This window comes from Eublepharis macularius, chromosome 7, assembly GCF_028583425.1.
Source record: "Eublepharis macularius isolate TG4126 chromosome 7, MPM_Emac_v1.0, whole genome shotgun sequence".
Classification (NCBI taxonomy): Eukaryota; Metazoa; Chordata; class Lepidosauria; order Squamata; family Eublepharidae; genus Eublepharis; species Eublepharis macularius.
In genome coordinates this window covers 76,765,139-76,781,198 of record NC_072796.1, presented here as the reverse complement: position 1 = coordinate 76,781,198, position 16,060 = coordinate 76,765,139, and the positions used below count along the sequence as shown (strand labels likewise).

The following is a 16,060-nucleotide window of genomic DNA, read 5'->3' as shown; positions in this document are numbered from 1 at the left end:
CACTGAGGCACAAAATAGTGCGACTATCAAGCACAAAGCACAAGAGAGAAAATCGCTACAGTGTTGGAATAAGGTGGGTGTTTGCCGGGAAATAGCGCCATTTTAGCGCTAAATAAAAGCCCGTGTGACGACAGCCACTGTGATCTGATCTTTGTTTAGCACTTTACACATAAAATTTCTCACATCTGTTCTGGCTTGGTCTATAGGATAAATTCATGAGGCTCACAGACCTCGATCAGGGTTCTTTGGATCTCTTTCATGTTGCTACAAGAAGGTGAACATTGAGAGAGCAAGTCCTGCAAGTGGCATATTTAATCTGCATCCTTCATGGTATTATACCACAATGAAGAGTTGCCATTTGTGTAAAGGGGGCAGTGATATCCTAGCTGCCTTGAGGGAGGCAGTTCTGAGAGTCCTCTTGAAGAAGCCATTGTGAAAGTTAAAGTTTTAAGAAAAGGTAGCATGCTGCATAGTTTAAACAGAGTGGTCCTCAGCCTTTTTCTGACAGACTGAACCCAAGTGGCCTTCTGAATACAGATTTTTTTCATTTGAGACAACAGGGAAACAGGATAAGCAACAATAACTTTTATTCATTAACAGAGCGAATAAATAAGGATATTCAAGAAAAACACACAAAACTATTTGCAGGTAACACATAGCTTTCACTGGGCTCGTTAGGTAATAATATTTCAGTTGTCATCTCTTGGGTGTTTAAAGCCAGGTAACAGCCAAGCTTTTATTCCTGAGATGAATATTGGCATTCCCTCATCCTCAGGATTCTCACAGTGTAAAAGTGAGCTCCTCTCAAACACTACAAATCTTAAGCCCAGTTTCTCTCAAAAATTGAACTTGGGCAGCCCAGTCCTAAGGGGGGGGGGAGTGCATAGGAAGAGAACCAAGGGTTATGTGGGCGTAACTGGCTCCTACGTGGGCGTAAATGCCGTTCTGCTGCCGGTGGCACGAGGCGTGCTACCGCTGCCATGCCGCCGCCAGCGGAAATGCCTGGCGGGCGGACGGAGGCAGAGAAGCGGCGTAGGGCCCCACATTGGTGCAGGAGGGGGCAGGGCAGAGGGCGGGGCTAGAGTTAGTTTGCTCCCTAAGCCCTTCCAGAAGCAGGAACGTCCACAGCAGCACAAAAGAGCTACGCTATGAAAAAATAAGGCATAGTCCATAAGTGCTCATTGAACAGGGAAACCTCACCCTCTTCTCTGAGCACCCAGCCCCGCCCCCATGGCCTTAAGGAGCATAGGATGGGAACCACCATGGGGCCAATCTGCGTGCGCTTCCAGCGTGGACAAGCCCCCCTCCTCGCACCCAATCACCTGCAGACACACCCTACAAAACATCTGGCAGCGCTGCCCGTGACCCTAGGTAAGTGAGCACACGGCTGAAAGCTCTGCCTGTTTGCCTTTTGCCGTGAGTACTTTGAACACGAGGCGGGAGAGAGGGTACTCACAGTAGCGGGCATTGAGTACACTTTAGGGACATTGTGAGAAAACTGGGAGAACTTTGCACTCGCACAAGGGAAGAAGGGCAAAGTCCAGAATGTCTGGCTAACAATAACCACTCAAGTTTCCTTACAGGTTATCAGACTCTGAAGTTCCATCTCAGTAAGGAGCGAGGTAGCATTTACAGGTAAGAAGGAGCTAACCCAGCTCGCTGATTTGTGCTGGCTGCCCCATCACCTGAACTCGCCTGACAGCTAGCCTTGGCGGGGGAGAGGATGATGGTGGCAGCCCCTGCCTGCCCCAGAGGCAGATGCCCAGAAAACTACTCTTGACCAGGTATTTGTAACTACCTGCTCACTTTCTCCCTTAAAGGTAAAATCACCTCAAGGCAGAGCGCTTCCCTGCCAGAGGGTCTTGCATCAGCTGGTCGCCAGCTGCACCTGTGGAGCTCCTGCTGCTGCTCTCTACTATGTGCATCTTCTCAGATGTTAGAGTGTGGGATTTGGCTCAGCTGAGTTACTTGCTGCACATCTGTGCCTTTCCCTTGCAGGCACGTCGTGACTCGGCCGGGAGACAACCAAGAATGTCTGCTTCAGCCCCCCCTCGCCCAGTCCTCTGCGAGTGTCATTCAGATCCAGCCCAGGAAGCAGTATCTCAAGGCAGTCAGCATCTTCGCCCCACCCCTGGGAGCACAGAATGAGGGCTACTCAAAATGCGATGGCTACCGAGTGACAGTGGCACTTTTTCCAGGTCAATAAAACGTGTTGAAAAACAACAAACATCTGTGTTTGCATGCCTGACTGACATTGTCATTAGCCCCTCTCTCAACACCCTGTCACACATGTCCACTCACACATCCCCACAAATGTATCAAGCGGCACCCCGTCCAGCCTCCCTGCCCTTCCCCGCCTCAATGTAACTTCAGGCAGAGGGGTAGGAATTGAACTGTGGCTCATGAATGTCTGCGGGGCGGGGGGGGGGCGAGACACACTGAGGACTTTCATTCTCTGATAGTCTGAGCTGCTGGCATCTGATAAGACAGGAAGATGGTCGCTGCAGGTGGAAAGCTGCTGCCAGGGGGTGGGGGATGTGTTTGTAGAAGCAGGGATGGACTTGGTGTGGGGAGGGTTTGTCAGTTCACTCTGGGGGAGGGCATCTCCCCTGGCCTGGGACATAGCTATCAAGGTCCGGCCCCCGTTCTCGCTTTGTAGAGATGCAGTGATGTGTTCAAGTTGTGCAGCAGCAAGTCTGAGAGTGCTTTTCATTCCCCTTGCTTCCAAACGGCCTCCCGGCCTCCCACATGGTTCCCAATGGGCGTTCCTGTCAGTCACTGACGGCCCCGCCTCCGCCCACCTGCTTCTCTAGAACCTGGGGACTACTTAGGGTTGCCAGTCTCCAGGTGGTAGCTGGAGATCTCCCAGAATTACAACTGATCTCCAGACAACAGAGATCAGCTCCCTGCTATCCGGCCCTACTTTTCAGGGAGGGGGAACCTGTTTCTTGCGGTGGCGGCGGCGGGTATTTGCAAGCACACCAAGCTGCAGCCACCAGCCCGGCCCTCATCGGAAACAGGGGCTGGACGGGCGAGAGGGCGGGTGTTCGATCTGAATCTTTGCTGTCACCTCTGCCCCCCTCCCTGGCAGGGATGCCTGCTCTCTGACGAGGGGTGCCTACTGGCGGCAGCAGGGATCGCAGACTCCCCGTTGGCTGTGCCACTGCTTGCCCCTTGCCTGGATTCAGGGGAGGGGTGTGGCCATTGGCTGGTGTGAGTGCGGTTGTCAGGGGAACGGTGGGGGGCAGGACCTCCCAGGGGCCGCTGCATCTTGCCTTGCCACGCTTGGGCTCCAGCGGGACTATCCTGCAAAAGTCCATAGGGAGCTGTGCAGCACCGCCCCATTTACACCGGCGCATGAGTGCCGACGCTGCCTGGGGGGTTAGGATTGGGCTGTAAGATAGCTATAGTCACTTCCTAAAGTATTTGGTGTGCTAGAGCCTGCTTTCTCATAAAAGACAGACTCTGAGACACCCATAGTTTCCAAAGAAAGGATTATCATCCTACGCTTCCATAAGCATTCTACACAGGCAAGTCCCTCAAATTAGAGATGATTTATTTTTTCCCAGTCTCATCTTTTTTCATTCCAGCAACTGCCCTGCTTTGGCCCAAGCTTTTTGTATTCTGTTAATACAACACATTTTATTGTGCTCTTGCAATGTGTTCATGCAGCTTAAGCCAGTCTCCCGCAATTCCTGGCAAGGACTTAATTGGCAATTGCTTCCTACTCGTGTGTTTTCACTGTCTAGCCGTTGATTTGGAGTAGGTACCTCCCTTTGTTGCTGTGTAGTGGTTAAGAGCATTGGACTACGATTTGAGAGACCCAGGTTTCAATTCCCACTCTGGCCCAAGGTCACTCAGCATGCTTCCATGGCAGTCACACATTTTCAGCCAAACAGGATTATTTGTAAGAATAAAATGGAGAACAGCAAAATAATGTAAGCTGCTTTGAGTTATAAATTAAGTAAACTAAAACAATTCATTTCTCAAACTTCACTTCTTACACAAATACTCAGCTACCAACTTTTACATCATGCCTCACTGACCAAAAAAGACACCCCACTAACATTTATTCTAGCTTCTTTGAGGAAATTAACAGATTAACAGGATGACATTACCCCATCTCTATCTTGAACCACTGACTTCTATGCCTTCCACCTCTAAGGACGTCAGTTTCATTGCTGCAGCTTGCAAGCCAAATAAAGCAGCAACATCTGTTGTGTTCTCCAACTCAGTATCAACATGCAATTACTTACATGTTCTTAGCACCTTTCCAGTCATATATCCATAGGTCGGAGTACATAACTCCAGAAGATTAGCTATGTCAGCCTTGGGCATACCTAAAAGAAGGTCTTGTGACAGTTTAGACAATCAAGTTTTTACTGATAGAGATCAAATTAAACAAACCTTCCTGTCCACCACCAAACAGAAGCCACTGACTAGAAAAACCAAAAGCCCAGAGAAACATTTTTCTACCCTTCAGAACAGTTGATGTCATACTCCTATAGCTATTTGGAACTAGTAGAAGTCCTGCATCATGTCACCAGATATTTAAAGATCTATTATAACAGTTTATAACTATTCCATTTCATTTCAAATCCCGTTTAGTTGTCTATTAAGAATGGGGTTCTGTATTCTAATATATACATTTTTGAATTACAAATAAGCTGCCTTAGGCATTGAGAAGGTGGAGTAGGAACTTAATCAGTCTCTACAGCTCTGCATTTACTACTTGTCATTTTACTGCTACAACTGCCTGAAAGAGTCAAATGCAGCCAAATGAGAGCCTAGTGGCTAGAACAATTGGTCTAGATGTCAGAAGCCCAGGCTCAAATCTCTGTTCAGCTATAGAATTCACAGGGGACTCACTAGGGCAAATCAAACCCAGCTCACTCTACCTTACAGAGTTGCTGTGAAGACAGGAGACAGTTTAGAGCTCCCTGGAGGAAGAGCAGGGCAGCAGTAATATAACAACAAAGAGCAGCTTTAGAAGCTTATGCTCCATAATTACCCCCTTGTGTTCCTTAGATGTAGATGAGGCATTTAGCAAGAAGCAGACAGAATTTATGCTTATATGTACCTTGGCCAAGAGAGTTTACCTCAGCTGTGCCTTATCTGTGACACAGGAATAAAACAGCCTGCATTAGTGAAGTGGCTGCATTCCGTATTTTCTTCACAGCATCCTACAGGAAGCAGATGTTGCTCTATAATGCCTTAGGCTGCTTCAAAAATTCCTTGTCAGTTGCCAAGAGCTAACTTCCACTTGGGAATGAACTACAGCACTGTCAACCAGGCAGATATTTCAGCCCTACCTTTCTCAAAGCTCAACTACTGACAACTTTATTTTGAGGTCACCCAAAGCAGGTTTTTTGCCCAAGTACATAGTAATGCTTGTATATTAAAGCAAGCCGTAATACTTTGGAGAGGTTCCCAAAACCCAGTTCTCTCTGTGTGTGTAAAGTGTACTTCAGCTTATGCTGACACTTAGACTTTGAATTCTTAGATAGAATTCCTCCTCAGGACAGTTAATACTACAGTTAAGGAGTCTTTTCCTTTCACTTTCCCTTCATTTTAAAGGTGAACCTGCCTGACTTTTCTTTTAAGACTCACTGACTCCAAAATCCTGTCAGAAACCAATTGACTGCCTTCAGATTGGTTCTAACTGACCAATCAGAGAACAGGGAGCAGCCTGTTACTCAAGCTCTCCATTCTAGGGAATATCGCTTCTCGTCCCAGCTCTTCGATTTTGCTGTACTTTGGAAACCTGCTGTTAAGTGCAATCCATCAAATGGGCATAAAATAAACAAACCAAAACTTTTTGCGGGTAAGAGTGATAGTTATCAAAACCTTAAGTTCTTTAACTATAGTTTCACGAATTTAAACCTGATGGCATGATATACAAAGCATTTTCCCCTCCCTAAACAACTTATTTCCCTTTCTAGGAATTGTCATCTTATTGGATGAAACTTCTTTCTATGAATAACTTTGTCCCCTAAAATTGCTATTCAAGGGGTCAGGAACCCCTAATTTTATTTATGTGATCTCTCACCATCCTGATAGCTAGTCAGTTTAACAGTATTTCTTTTAAAACTCACACCTAAGACATGAGTTGACAGCAGAAGCAAAAGTCAAGACAAGTGTAACCTTGCCAACCAATAGCACGTTTTTTGGAAAGCTTGCAGTTAGATGAATAGCTTGAAAAGTCTTTCCATCATCCACAGAGAACATTCATTGGATACATGTTACCACCTTAAACTGCAGCAAGCAAAGCACAAATAGACCATCTCTGAGTATCAGATTTTTAGCAATCACTCAGTCTCATAATTAAAAGGATTATGACTATGAAGACTGTTGCCACCATGAGAGGGTGTTGGGTGAAGCAGTGGAAAGAACGAGTTTTCTGAGGTTCAGAACACACAACTGAAAAAGTAACAGAAAATCTTGTCAGGTGGAAAACTACAGCCCATGTTTCCACATGAGCCTTTGACAGTAGATGATTATTAGGGATGATTGTTTGGTGCACTTTATCACTGCACTGTGGAAAGAACTACTTACTCCAGCAGAAGAGGCTGGCTGGAAGGCGATGACATCAGAGGTGCAGCAGAGGGCAACACCCTCTGTAGGCAGGTCCTTTGAGCTTCCAGGGGAGAGTATTTCCTTGTACGCTAAGGCACTCCAACAAACAGGAGGAAATTGGTTTACTTGAAAATGGGATGACATAATAGTAAAAAAAGAAACGACTTAATGCAGTAGCTTCACTTGTCAATTAATAAAAGGCTCAGAGGAAGAAAACCCACACGTTAACAGGTAAGAGTATTCAAATATTTCAATTATGTGCTGACTGCTGAAGACTTCATTGTGCATAAATAGAAAATATTAAAACAAAGGGCTGACACCTACAGCTCCATGACAAAATTTCTTATGTTCACTAGAGTAAATACACTATGAATTTTAATAAAATATAGTTACTTTAATGCAGTATTTAAAATAATTTTAAACATGTTCTGTCAGTAAGACTAAATACACAAAGAGAGAAATGCTGCACCTTACATAAAAAGTAAAGATAAGCATTTACTATACAAAATATTTTTTGCCCAGGGCCATCAATAATTTGCTACTTACTGATTCATCATCAATGGCATTACTTTTTCACACACACACAGTCACACACACACACACACACACACATATTATATACACACAATGTACTGCACTGGCTTAACTAACATGGTTCGCCATATTTTTAACTTGAAAACTATGACTAGATTAGAAACTCTCAACATAGTGCAGTGGTCCCAGTGTCAAGAAATCAGGCAGTCTAGAAGTCATAGGAAACCCGTAACACTTATATAGCACAGTTTTTAACCTTTCCCCTTTAAATAAAAAAAGTAATTTAACCATGAAAGCATTCAGTTGCTATCTTTTCTACTCACTGTCATATAGCCACATGATGCAGTGGTGTGCTAAGAATACAAAGGAGTATATAATTAGTAGAAAAAATGACTGTATGGGGACTCTCTACAAGTGACCACCTCAAACTGTTCATGATATATGACCAGCTAATAGGCAGACTAACTTTGGAATCGAGCATAACCTCTGTTCAGTTCCCTGAACCATTTTGTGCTCTTCTGTAAGTGCCACAGCAGATTTTGTTTCTACAAAGAGGCTAATAAAGGGCACTTTAAAGCCACCAACTTATCAAATCCCTGCTAATAATTAAATATTTTCTGAATCCTATGCTGTAGGACAGAGGAGATCAAACAAACCTGCATGTTACATAATACAGAGATTGCTTTTCACTTTGCTTGTCTTACAAGGATACCTCTCTGCTTTAAAATCTATAAACAGATATGAAAACAAGTGCATCTTACATTTATACTGACAACTCAAGTTTCCACAAATATTAAGTGCCTCACCAGAGAGTCTTCAGTTATTTAGGCAGCTGTGTTTTTTAAGACTCTTCACCTTAACTCCTAACTAGCTCCAACTTCCTTGCACTTCTGCCTAACTGTATGAACACTATAAGCTATGCTACTGCAGATGGCTCTTCTCTGCCTCCCTTTAGAGGCAGCAGGTTATAGTATCCTCCACTTGCATTTTCTTGGCCTGGTCCCAAGTGGTTTCTCTTCCAGCTAGTTTCTTGAACTAGAAAGGATGGATCAAATAGGTAATGTGTACTAGCATACTGTCCAGCTGCCAATTTGAGATTAAATATATTTTTCCCCAAACACAACCTTAAAAGATTCATAGAATAATGCTGCAGACTGACATTTATTAGGCACCTGAAGCCCCTTGTCTCCAGTGCACTGAATATTCCCAGTGGCCCTCTCTTTAGTGAAACTCTACAGGTGGCCATTAATAAGAAGGTTGCAACTGTAAACAAAGTTTATATGAAAAATATACTATAGGACAGTGTGTCCCAGTATTTCTTAGGCAACAAATGGTAAGCAAAAATGCAAAATAAGTCTTATTATTACTTAAGAAGGGCTTGATACAAGGCTAGAGAATGCTTCAAATTCTTTTCTTGTTCCATACAAAAAATCAAGTCCCTGAGACAGATGCGTGTTATTCTTGGACGAAGATATGGTCTTGCAAAATTGGGTGATCGGTTCAAGCCCTAAAAAAGAAGAAACGAGAGATAACTATGACAGCAATTAAAACCCAAAACTCAAAATGTACAACTTAAAAGGCACATAGATAGATGGTTGTTGTGGGTTTTCCGGGCTGTATTGCCGTGGTCTTGGCATTGTAGTTCCTGACGTTTCGCCAGCAGCTGTGGCTGGCATCTTCAGAGGTGTAGCACCAAAAGACAGAGATCTCTCTCACATAGATAGAATCTTGCATAAATGTGTTGCCCAAACTTCACTAGTCATATTTGCCACAAAATAACTGAAGAGGTTCGCATCCTCCATCTCTTCTCCCTTGCCCAAACAAGTCCAGGGAGTTAGTCAACTAGAGCACCCTGAAATCAGTGACAGCTTCTTAGCATTATCCTATGCTGTGCTGGCATCACTGCGTTATATTTCTTCATTCTTTCTCCACTCCCACAGCTTCACTTGAGTAGTCTTGAGAGCAAGTTTCATGTAGGATCTGAGAAACCCGGTGTGAATCCCTGCTCTGCCATGGAAGATTGCTGGGTGACTTTGGGTCCAGGCACACCCTCAGCTTAACCCCCTTCACAGCATTGGAAAAGAGACTGATGTCAGCCAGTTTGGGTCCCCATTGGGGAGACCAGTGGGGTATAAATGAATATATTAAACTTTTTAAAAACTGACTGAAGTATAAAAGTCAATTACATACAGGGTTTTTTTTTTGTCTGGGGCAGTCAGTGGTGAGAGCAAGAGCTTCACCATCCATAATGCTTTCACCATTCATTGCTAAATTCATGCTTGCATGTGTATCTGGGCTGCCCTCACTGGATGCCATCTACTCTAGACAGAACTAACAGATTATACTCGTGTGGCTGTTGAACAGCATTTGCAAGTCATACAAAACAAAAAAGCAATAGCAGTAGATGATGTAAATCCAATAAATGGCAGAAAAACAGCAGATAAAAACAAGCAGTGTAAAATTAAAACAGAGCTGGAAAAAGAAAAACCAAATTCCCAGTTCCCTCCCACATAAGCATTAAAACAGGTTTTTGGAGGGCCAGGACAATTGGCATGACAAACATCTAGTTTTGAGGCTGCAACTAAATAGGCATTTGTCCTGTGAATCTACCAAACTTACTTCTGTTAATGTATATTTCATTCATAGCTTGCCTTCCTCATTGAGACTCAAAGTGGATTACAGAATGTAAATCAATACAATTAACAGGATGTGACGTCTAGTAAGCAATGAAATACAATTAGGAGTACAGCAGTCTGAGACAAAGAGTAGAATATTAGGCAGAATACATTGTGTTTATAAAAACAAAGCAGTGAGTGTAAGGTAATACAGACTGCAAATAGATAACATACTATACACAGTGGTATAGTTCACAATCTCGTTCCTTTCACAAAAGTGCCTTCCGGAACCATTTTGTTATAATGTAGTCTTATTACCTTTTAAAAAAATGCCTCCGGAACAATTCTGCTTTACATATTTTATGGAACGACAAAAGTATGAGAGCTTTCCTGACCACCACAGGCAGGCCATTCCATAAGGTAGAGGTCACAACAGTCAATGCCTAAGTACAGGCAATTGTTGAGCTTGCCCATTTACAGCACTGCAACTGCAGAAGATGTTGCTCAGATGAAAGAAGCTGTTGTAGCAGAGCACAGGAGGTGAGGTAGCCCTGTAGATATTAATGTCCAAGGCCATGAAAAGTTTTGTATGTGACAGTCAGCACCTTGAACTGAACTTTATAACTGATGGGCAGCCAATAGAGTGACTGCAGAACGGGCATAATATGCATATTCCAGCTAGCTCCCAATAGTCAAGCTGCAGCATTCTATACCAGCTAGATTCTGAGTTGACTTCAAGGGTAGAGCCTTGTAAACTGCATTACAGTAGTCTCGATTACACTAGTGGCATGGATCCTGGTGGTCAGATTGGCTGAGAAGGTAAGGCTAAACTAAGTTTAGGGCCCCAGGCAAATGCATTAACTTGATTTTCCAGCAGTAATGATTCATCCAGTGTAGTTCTAGGTTCTTAACTGAGTTAGCAAGGGTCTGCAGAACCCTACTGAAGGTGGGAAGCATGATGTTCTGTCCTTCAAGACCTCAGCAGTGGCTCAAAACCTCTACTGAATCACCAGAAGGTTTGGACAGAGATATAGAGCCAAGAGACATCAGTATACTGACAACACCCAGTTCCAGAACTATAATTCCCCCTTCACAGGTATTCCTCTGCATGGGGGATGGGACTGTGGCCATGGAATGCCACATCAATGACAACTGGTCTCCGGAGGCAAACCTTAAGAGTCTGGTCTATAAAGAACACAAAGCACATACTGATAACTACTTCTCCTTCTAATTGTATCAACAAGATGGCATGGTCCACTGTGTCAAAAAGTGGCAGATAAATCCAGTAGGAGCACCAAAGGCATGGTTTTTTACTAAGTTTAGAAGGAATACAGAGCAGTGCACCACCATCTAACCTTAAAACCAAGGCAGGCACAATACTGCTTATTGAATAGGCTTTTTCAAAAATTTATAATATTCAATTTATGTTGGTATGTAGGTTGCATTCTTTTTATTGTGTGTGACTTTAGGAGTTGTGCTTTCATCAGGAAATGGGACAAACTCCTCCCAAACCAAATGTACTTGAAATATTTTTATTAAAAAAACAGAAAGCAATGGAAGCAAATTAAGATTCCATAGTAACTGTAAAATTTGACACAATTCAGTATGGCAGTTTGTGGAACACGCACAGGTTGAACAATTAAGCATGAAACACTTCAAAGTTTGAGAGTTAGTGTAAGAAGCAAACATGTGCATCAAGTAATGTTTTGCAAACAGTATCATTTAAGCCAATTAAAAACAGAAAACTTATAAGGGCACTTTGAAGAGACAATACAATATGCTTTTCTTCCCTGCTGCTGCTCCATTATTTACTGATTTAAGACAAAACAATAAAAATGCCATCATTTGAAATTTCCCTTTTATTCAGTGGCTGCAAACCAAACAGGCGTGGAAGAAAGATTACTAGCCAGTGAGGGTCCTGCAGAACTGGCAAGACACAAAAAGGTCAAGGTTCAAATAAAAGACAACCCCTTAAGGAGTGCGAGGAGGGGAAAAAATTAGCTTTGTAGTGCAGCTGCCATTACAGCATTGAAAAGGAGGTCATTCCAACAGGATATGGAATGCAGCTCTAGGCAATATTATAAATGAAACAAACCCCAAGGGATTCTCAGCAATTCAGTAGTCATGTCCTTCAGAAATCAAAGAACTTAAGGTGGAAACATTCTTTCAAAAATAAATTTGCTTACAGGGCTTGAGAATTTGCACATTAAAAAATCCATCCATTCTTACTTGGTCCATTGAAAAACATTGTGTACATGATTCACGTCTTCTGACTCCAATTATCAATCTGCTTGCCAAGAATACACCCTTTTCTATAGACTGCTTACAAAAATGCAAGTTCCACACAGTCCCAGGTAACTGTGCATGGAATTTAAATACTAGTCATCAGCAGAAAAAGAGTTATTTCCAACAACATGTGTAACAATTAAAAGGCACAAACTCACCAATCTAAAGAGGGTTAGTCTTGAATGTTCACAAATATGGACTAGAACTTGCTCAGTTTTAGGAATTACATGGTTTTGACCAGACAGAATTACATCTTTCATCTGTGTGGTGCTCTTAATGCTGCCCCCCCTCATTAAAATATGCTGCAGTTGTATATGATATTATTCAGCCAAATCTCTATTAACATTTTAAATCGGCAGGACTGCCGCTCCCAAGATGCTCCACTGCAACAGTTTTGCTACTCTGAGCAAAGCCATGTGGAAGGTGCCACCTTTCATATACATTGGTAACACCAATAGCTGCCTGCCCCATACCACAGCACTCTCTCTTGCAGCTCCCACCTGCTAGAGCAGCTTGCCTGTCAAGGTCAGGAACACTCCCACACTTTATTCTTCCACATAATGTGTAAAATTGAATTGTTCAGGAGGACATCTTAATAAAAGGGAAAAAGATTGTAGCCTTTTAACGTTTTAGGCAATTTAGTATAGTATGTATGCACTGTACGGTTTTACTGCTTTTCCTTCTCATTTTAAAATCCTTTTTATTGCATTGTTATGCATTATACCATTTAAAAATTATGTAGCCCACCTTGAGTCTCAGTCAGAAAAATGAACTATACATTGAATAAATATATCTGCATCCTGAACAGAGGGTTCACACGATTGGTTGCCACAACACTCTTAACTCATTAGGGTGGTGGATGATTTCAGGGTTTTACTGGGGGGTGCTGGTGGTTAGAGGTTTGTTTCTCTGGGATGCTTGATAAGGGTATGACAAAAAATTATACATCGACTGTATGCTTTAAACAAAGTATGAACGCTTATTTTGAAATTCATTGAAAGCTTCCCAGCCTCTTCCCATCAGTACATGTGCTGCCGATTCTGGGAGAGGTTACACGGAACTAATTTGGCAAGTATTACACAGAATCATCACAAGATGTTCCAACAAGAAGGCAGTGAATTCAGTTGTCAAGTGCCATGAAAAGGTAGCCCACCCCTCGATTAAAGTTTACAATACAAGGAATGTTTAACTTGCTGTCTGCCAGTAGTCAGATTGAGAAGTCTATTTGGTGTAAAATCTAAAAACAAGGTCCTCAGTTTAATCTTCAGACTGGGATCTGCCTGCCTAGGAAAACGGCATTTAATATTTAGCATCTTGAATCAAATGGAATTACTGCATATTTATATAGTTTTTATGCTGCCTTTAAGTCACTTTCTCAATGGAGGCATTAGTTCTACTTAGAATTTTTCACCAGGTAGAAAAAGTGAGGACTGATGTACATAAAATAATTGTTTCCTTTGCCAAGGGATTCTGGGAGCATATTCTCAGATTCTGGAGAAGGAAAAGATAGTTTGGTTTGGCTCTACCAGGAAAAAAAAAAGGAGAAGCCACTTGACTAGCAGAAGACAGGGTTTTAGGAAAAGTCCACAAAAAATACGGAAAAAGAAACTTCGTAACTACGATTTTAACTCTGAATTCACCATCACAGGGAAGTCAGTTTCAGATCTAAAAAGTGACCAGAAGCAAAGTCTATTATCAGGATCCAACCTTCTCTCTTGAATGGGAGTGGGGCATATAAATCAGATTTTCCTTTGGCAAAATTGGTGGCTCACAGTAACAACAACAGCATTCGATTTATATACCGCCCTTCAGGACAACTTAATGCCCACTCAGAGCGATTTACAAAGTCTGTTATTCTTATCCCCACAACAAAACACCCTGTGAGGTAGGTGGGGCTGAGAGAGCCCAAGGTCACCCAGCTGGCTTAAAGTGGAAGAGTGGGGAATCAAACCTGGTTCTCCAGATTAGAGTCCCGCACTCTTAACTACTACACCAAACTGGCTCTAGTAATTTTGTCCATATATAAAAGCATAAACTGAGCACATGGTTACCAAGATATAAAGCAAAGGTGAGGACATTTCTGCCTGGGTTTGAATTACCGACACATGACAGCTTTAATTGAAATAGGTGGCTAGAGAAAGCCCATGATTCTTTAAATACGTAAGAGAAAAAAAGATGGTGTAGTCTCCATAAATATTGTTATATCTATACAAGATTTTGGTGGTCACAAACAGTCACATTTTTTCTAAGGATTTTAGAATGAAGCTAGAGAAGTAAGCTCCTCCTTTAGGTACAGTGATGGAGGACCTGGATGACATTCAGTTAGTGCAGCATGGGGGTATGGGCAACTTTACTTGGGGAAGTGTGTGATCTTTTCATATCATAACTTGAAGAAGGGTAGAATTATCAGGTTTGGTGACTGTTCAGTAAGGAAAAATTAGTGCCAGCTGTTTTGACGGTGGTAGTGAATCCATCCTGAAGGACCCTTCCCAGGACTCGAACAATTTGAACAACAATGAGCCAGTGGCAGTACCTCCTATAACACCACAGGTGGCAGCCAACTATTTTAATATCATCATAGTGTAATGTTACAAAAAGTGTAGGCAGAATAGGCTCATATTTCTGAGCCACAATGCAGCAGAAAGCATTCTAAGGACAGGTGATTTGAAAGGCATCATGCTTAATCACGTTATTATTGTTTTTGTTGTTGCTGTTGTTGTTAATATTACTATTATTATTTATAAATCTTATATTCCGCTCTCCCCACTTGCTTTTCAAGGTGAACAGTTCCTCAGAGATCTTACATCATCAAGGACTGCTTGAACCAGACTAAAGGCACTTTCACAAGTGATGGCATCAAGTGCATTTGGGCATCCCTCACACAGTGCATCACACATGAAGAAGTGTGGTCAACTCCTCAAATGCACATACAACCAAATGATATTTTGTACTCAACAGAGCACATAAACTCATGTCTGAAAACCAATCAGAACTTAAGTTGATACAGGTTTAAGGATAGGCAGATGAAACTTAGTTGTCTGAAAGCTTAAATGAAATTGTTTGGCAAAGTGACTTCCATCTGGAAATATTTTAAAACTGGGTAATTCCTATTGCAAACACCATCAGAACTACCAATCAGAAGTGTCATGTTACATTTTTACACTGAAGTTTCATATTTGGGACAAAAGCAGCTTTTCAGCAATAGGTTCTGGGAATCTTATTTGGGTGAAAGTTCTTACAAGAATTAGTTTTCTGGCACTAAAATTCATACATGCTTGAAAATTGAGTAGTTTTTAAGAGACAGAACTCTAGGGATAAATCATGCAGTAGCATGAAAAAGAGACATGTTTTCACTTGAACAACTCAGGAATAAGTGTGTATATTTATAATCCTGTTATATGCATTCAAGCTGGAACTTCACTAAACTGTCACAGATCTCAAAGAGCCTAATATTAATATTCATCTATACAGCCTTCCTTCCCACGTTTTCATTATGACATTTCTACAAGTTCTTTCAAATGTAACTAACAAAGTGTTTTACATACTGAGACAAATTACTGTAAATGTAATGTCAGTTTATGTACTATTATGCCCAAGATTCATGTATAAATATCACTTTCGGTGGCTCCCAACTATTCTTAAATCTGTACCTGGAGGTAACAAACACTGAACAAAGTGTGTCATGTTCGTTAACAGACAGTCATTAAGCTGACATATTCTGACTCTTTGCCATATCATTTTAAGGAATATATTACCAACAAAATTAGAAAACTCTTGACCCTTCAACATGTCATCAACATTTGTGTTATTGATATGTTTAGCCCAAAGCTACAATGCAATCAGTCACTTAAATTGAATATATTTTTCACGCATAAGAAAATAAGTTCTGTTTGTTTTGGGAAAGCACTCTTTAAGACAATAAGCTGTGCTGCATTTCTTAATCCCGTTAATAGTAGCCAAAATATATTAGCCTATTTACAGGCAAACATTTTCTGCACAAACTGACAAATTTAGAGATGACACTGCACCTTAACGGACAAAGATGTGCT

General features: G+C 41.9%; 1 protein-coding gene across 1 annotated transcript in view; it reads right to left on the bottom strand.

The window, feature by feature from the left end:
* Positions 1 to 6,949: 6,949 nt before the first annotated feature.
* The window catches only part of TAF4B (TATA-box binding protein associated factor 4b), a 77,326-nt gene continuing 68,215 nt past the window's right edge, over positions 6,950 to 16,060 (bottom strand). Inside the window, exon 14 of the mRNA XM_054985235.1 lies at positions 6,950 to 8,617. Within this exon, the coding sequence (XP_054841210.1) occupies positions 8,474 to 8,617 (144 nt within the window). The 3' untranslated portion in view covers positions 6,950 to 8,473. The remainder of the gene's footprint in view (positions 8,618 to 16,060) is intronic.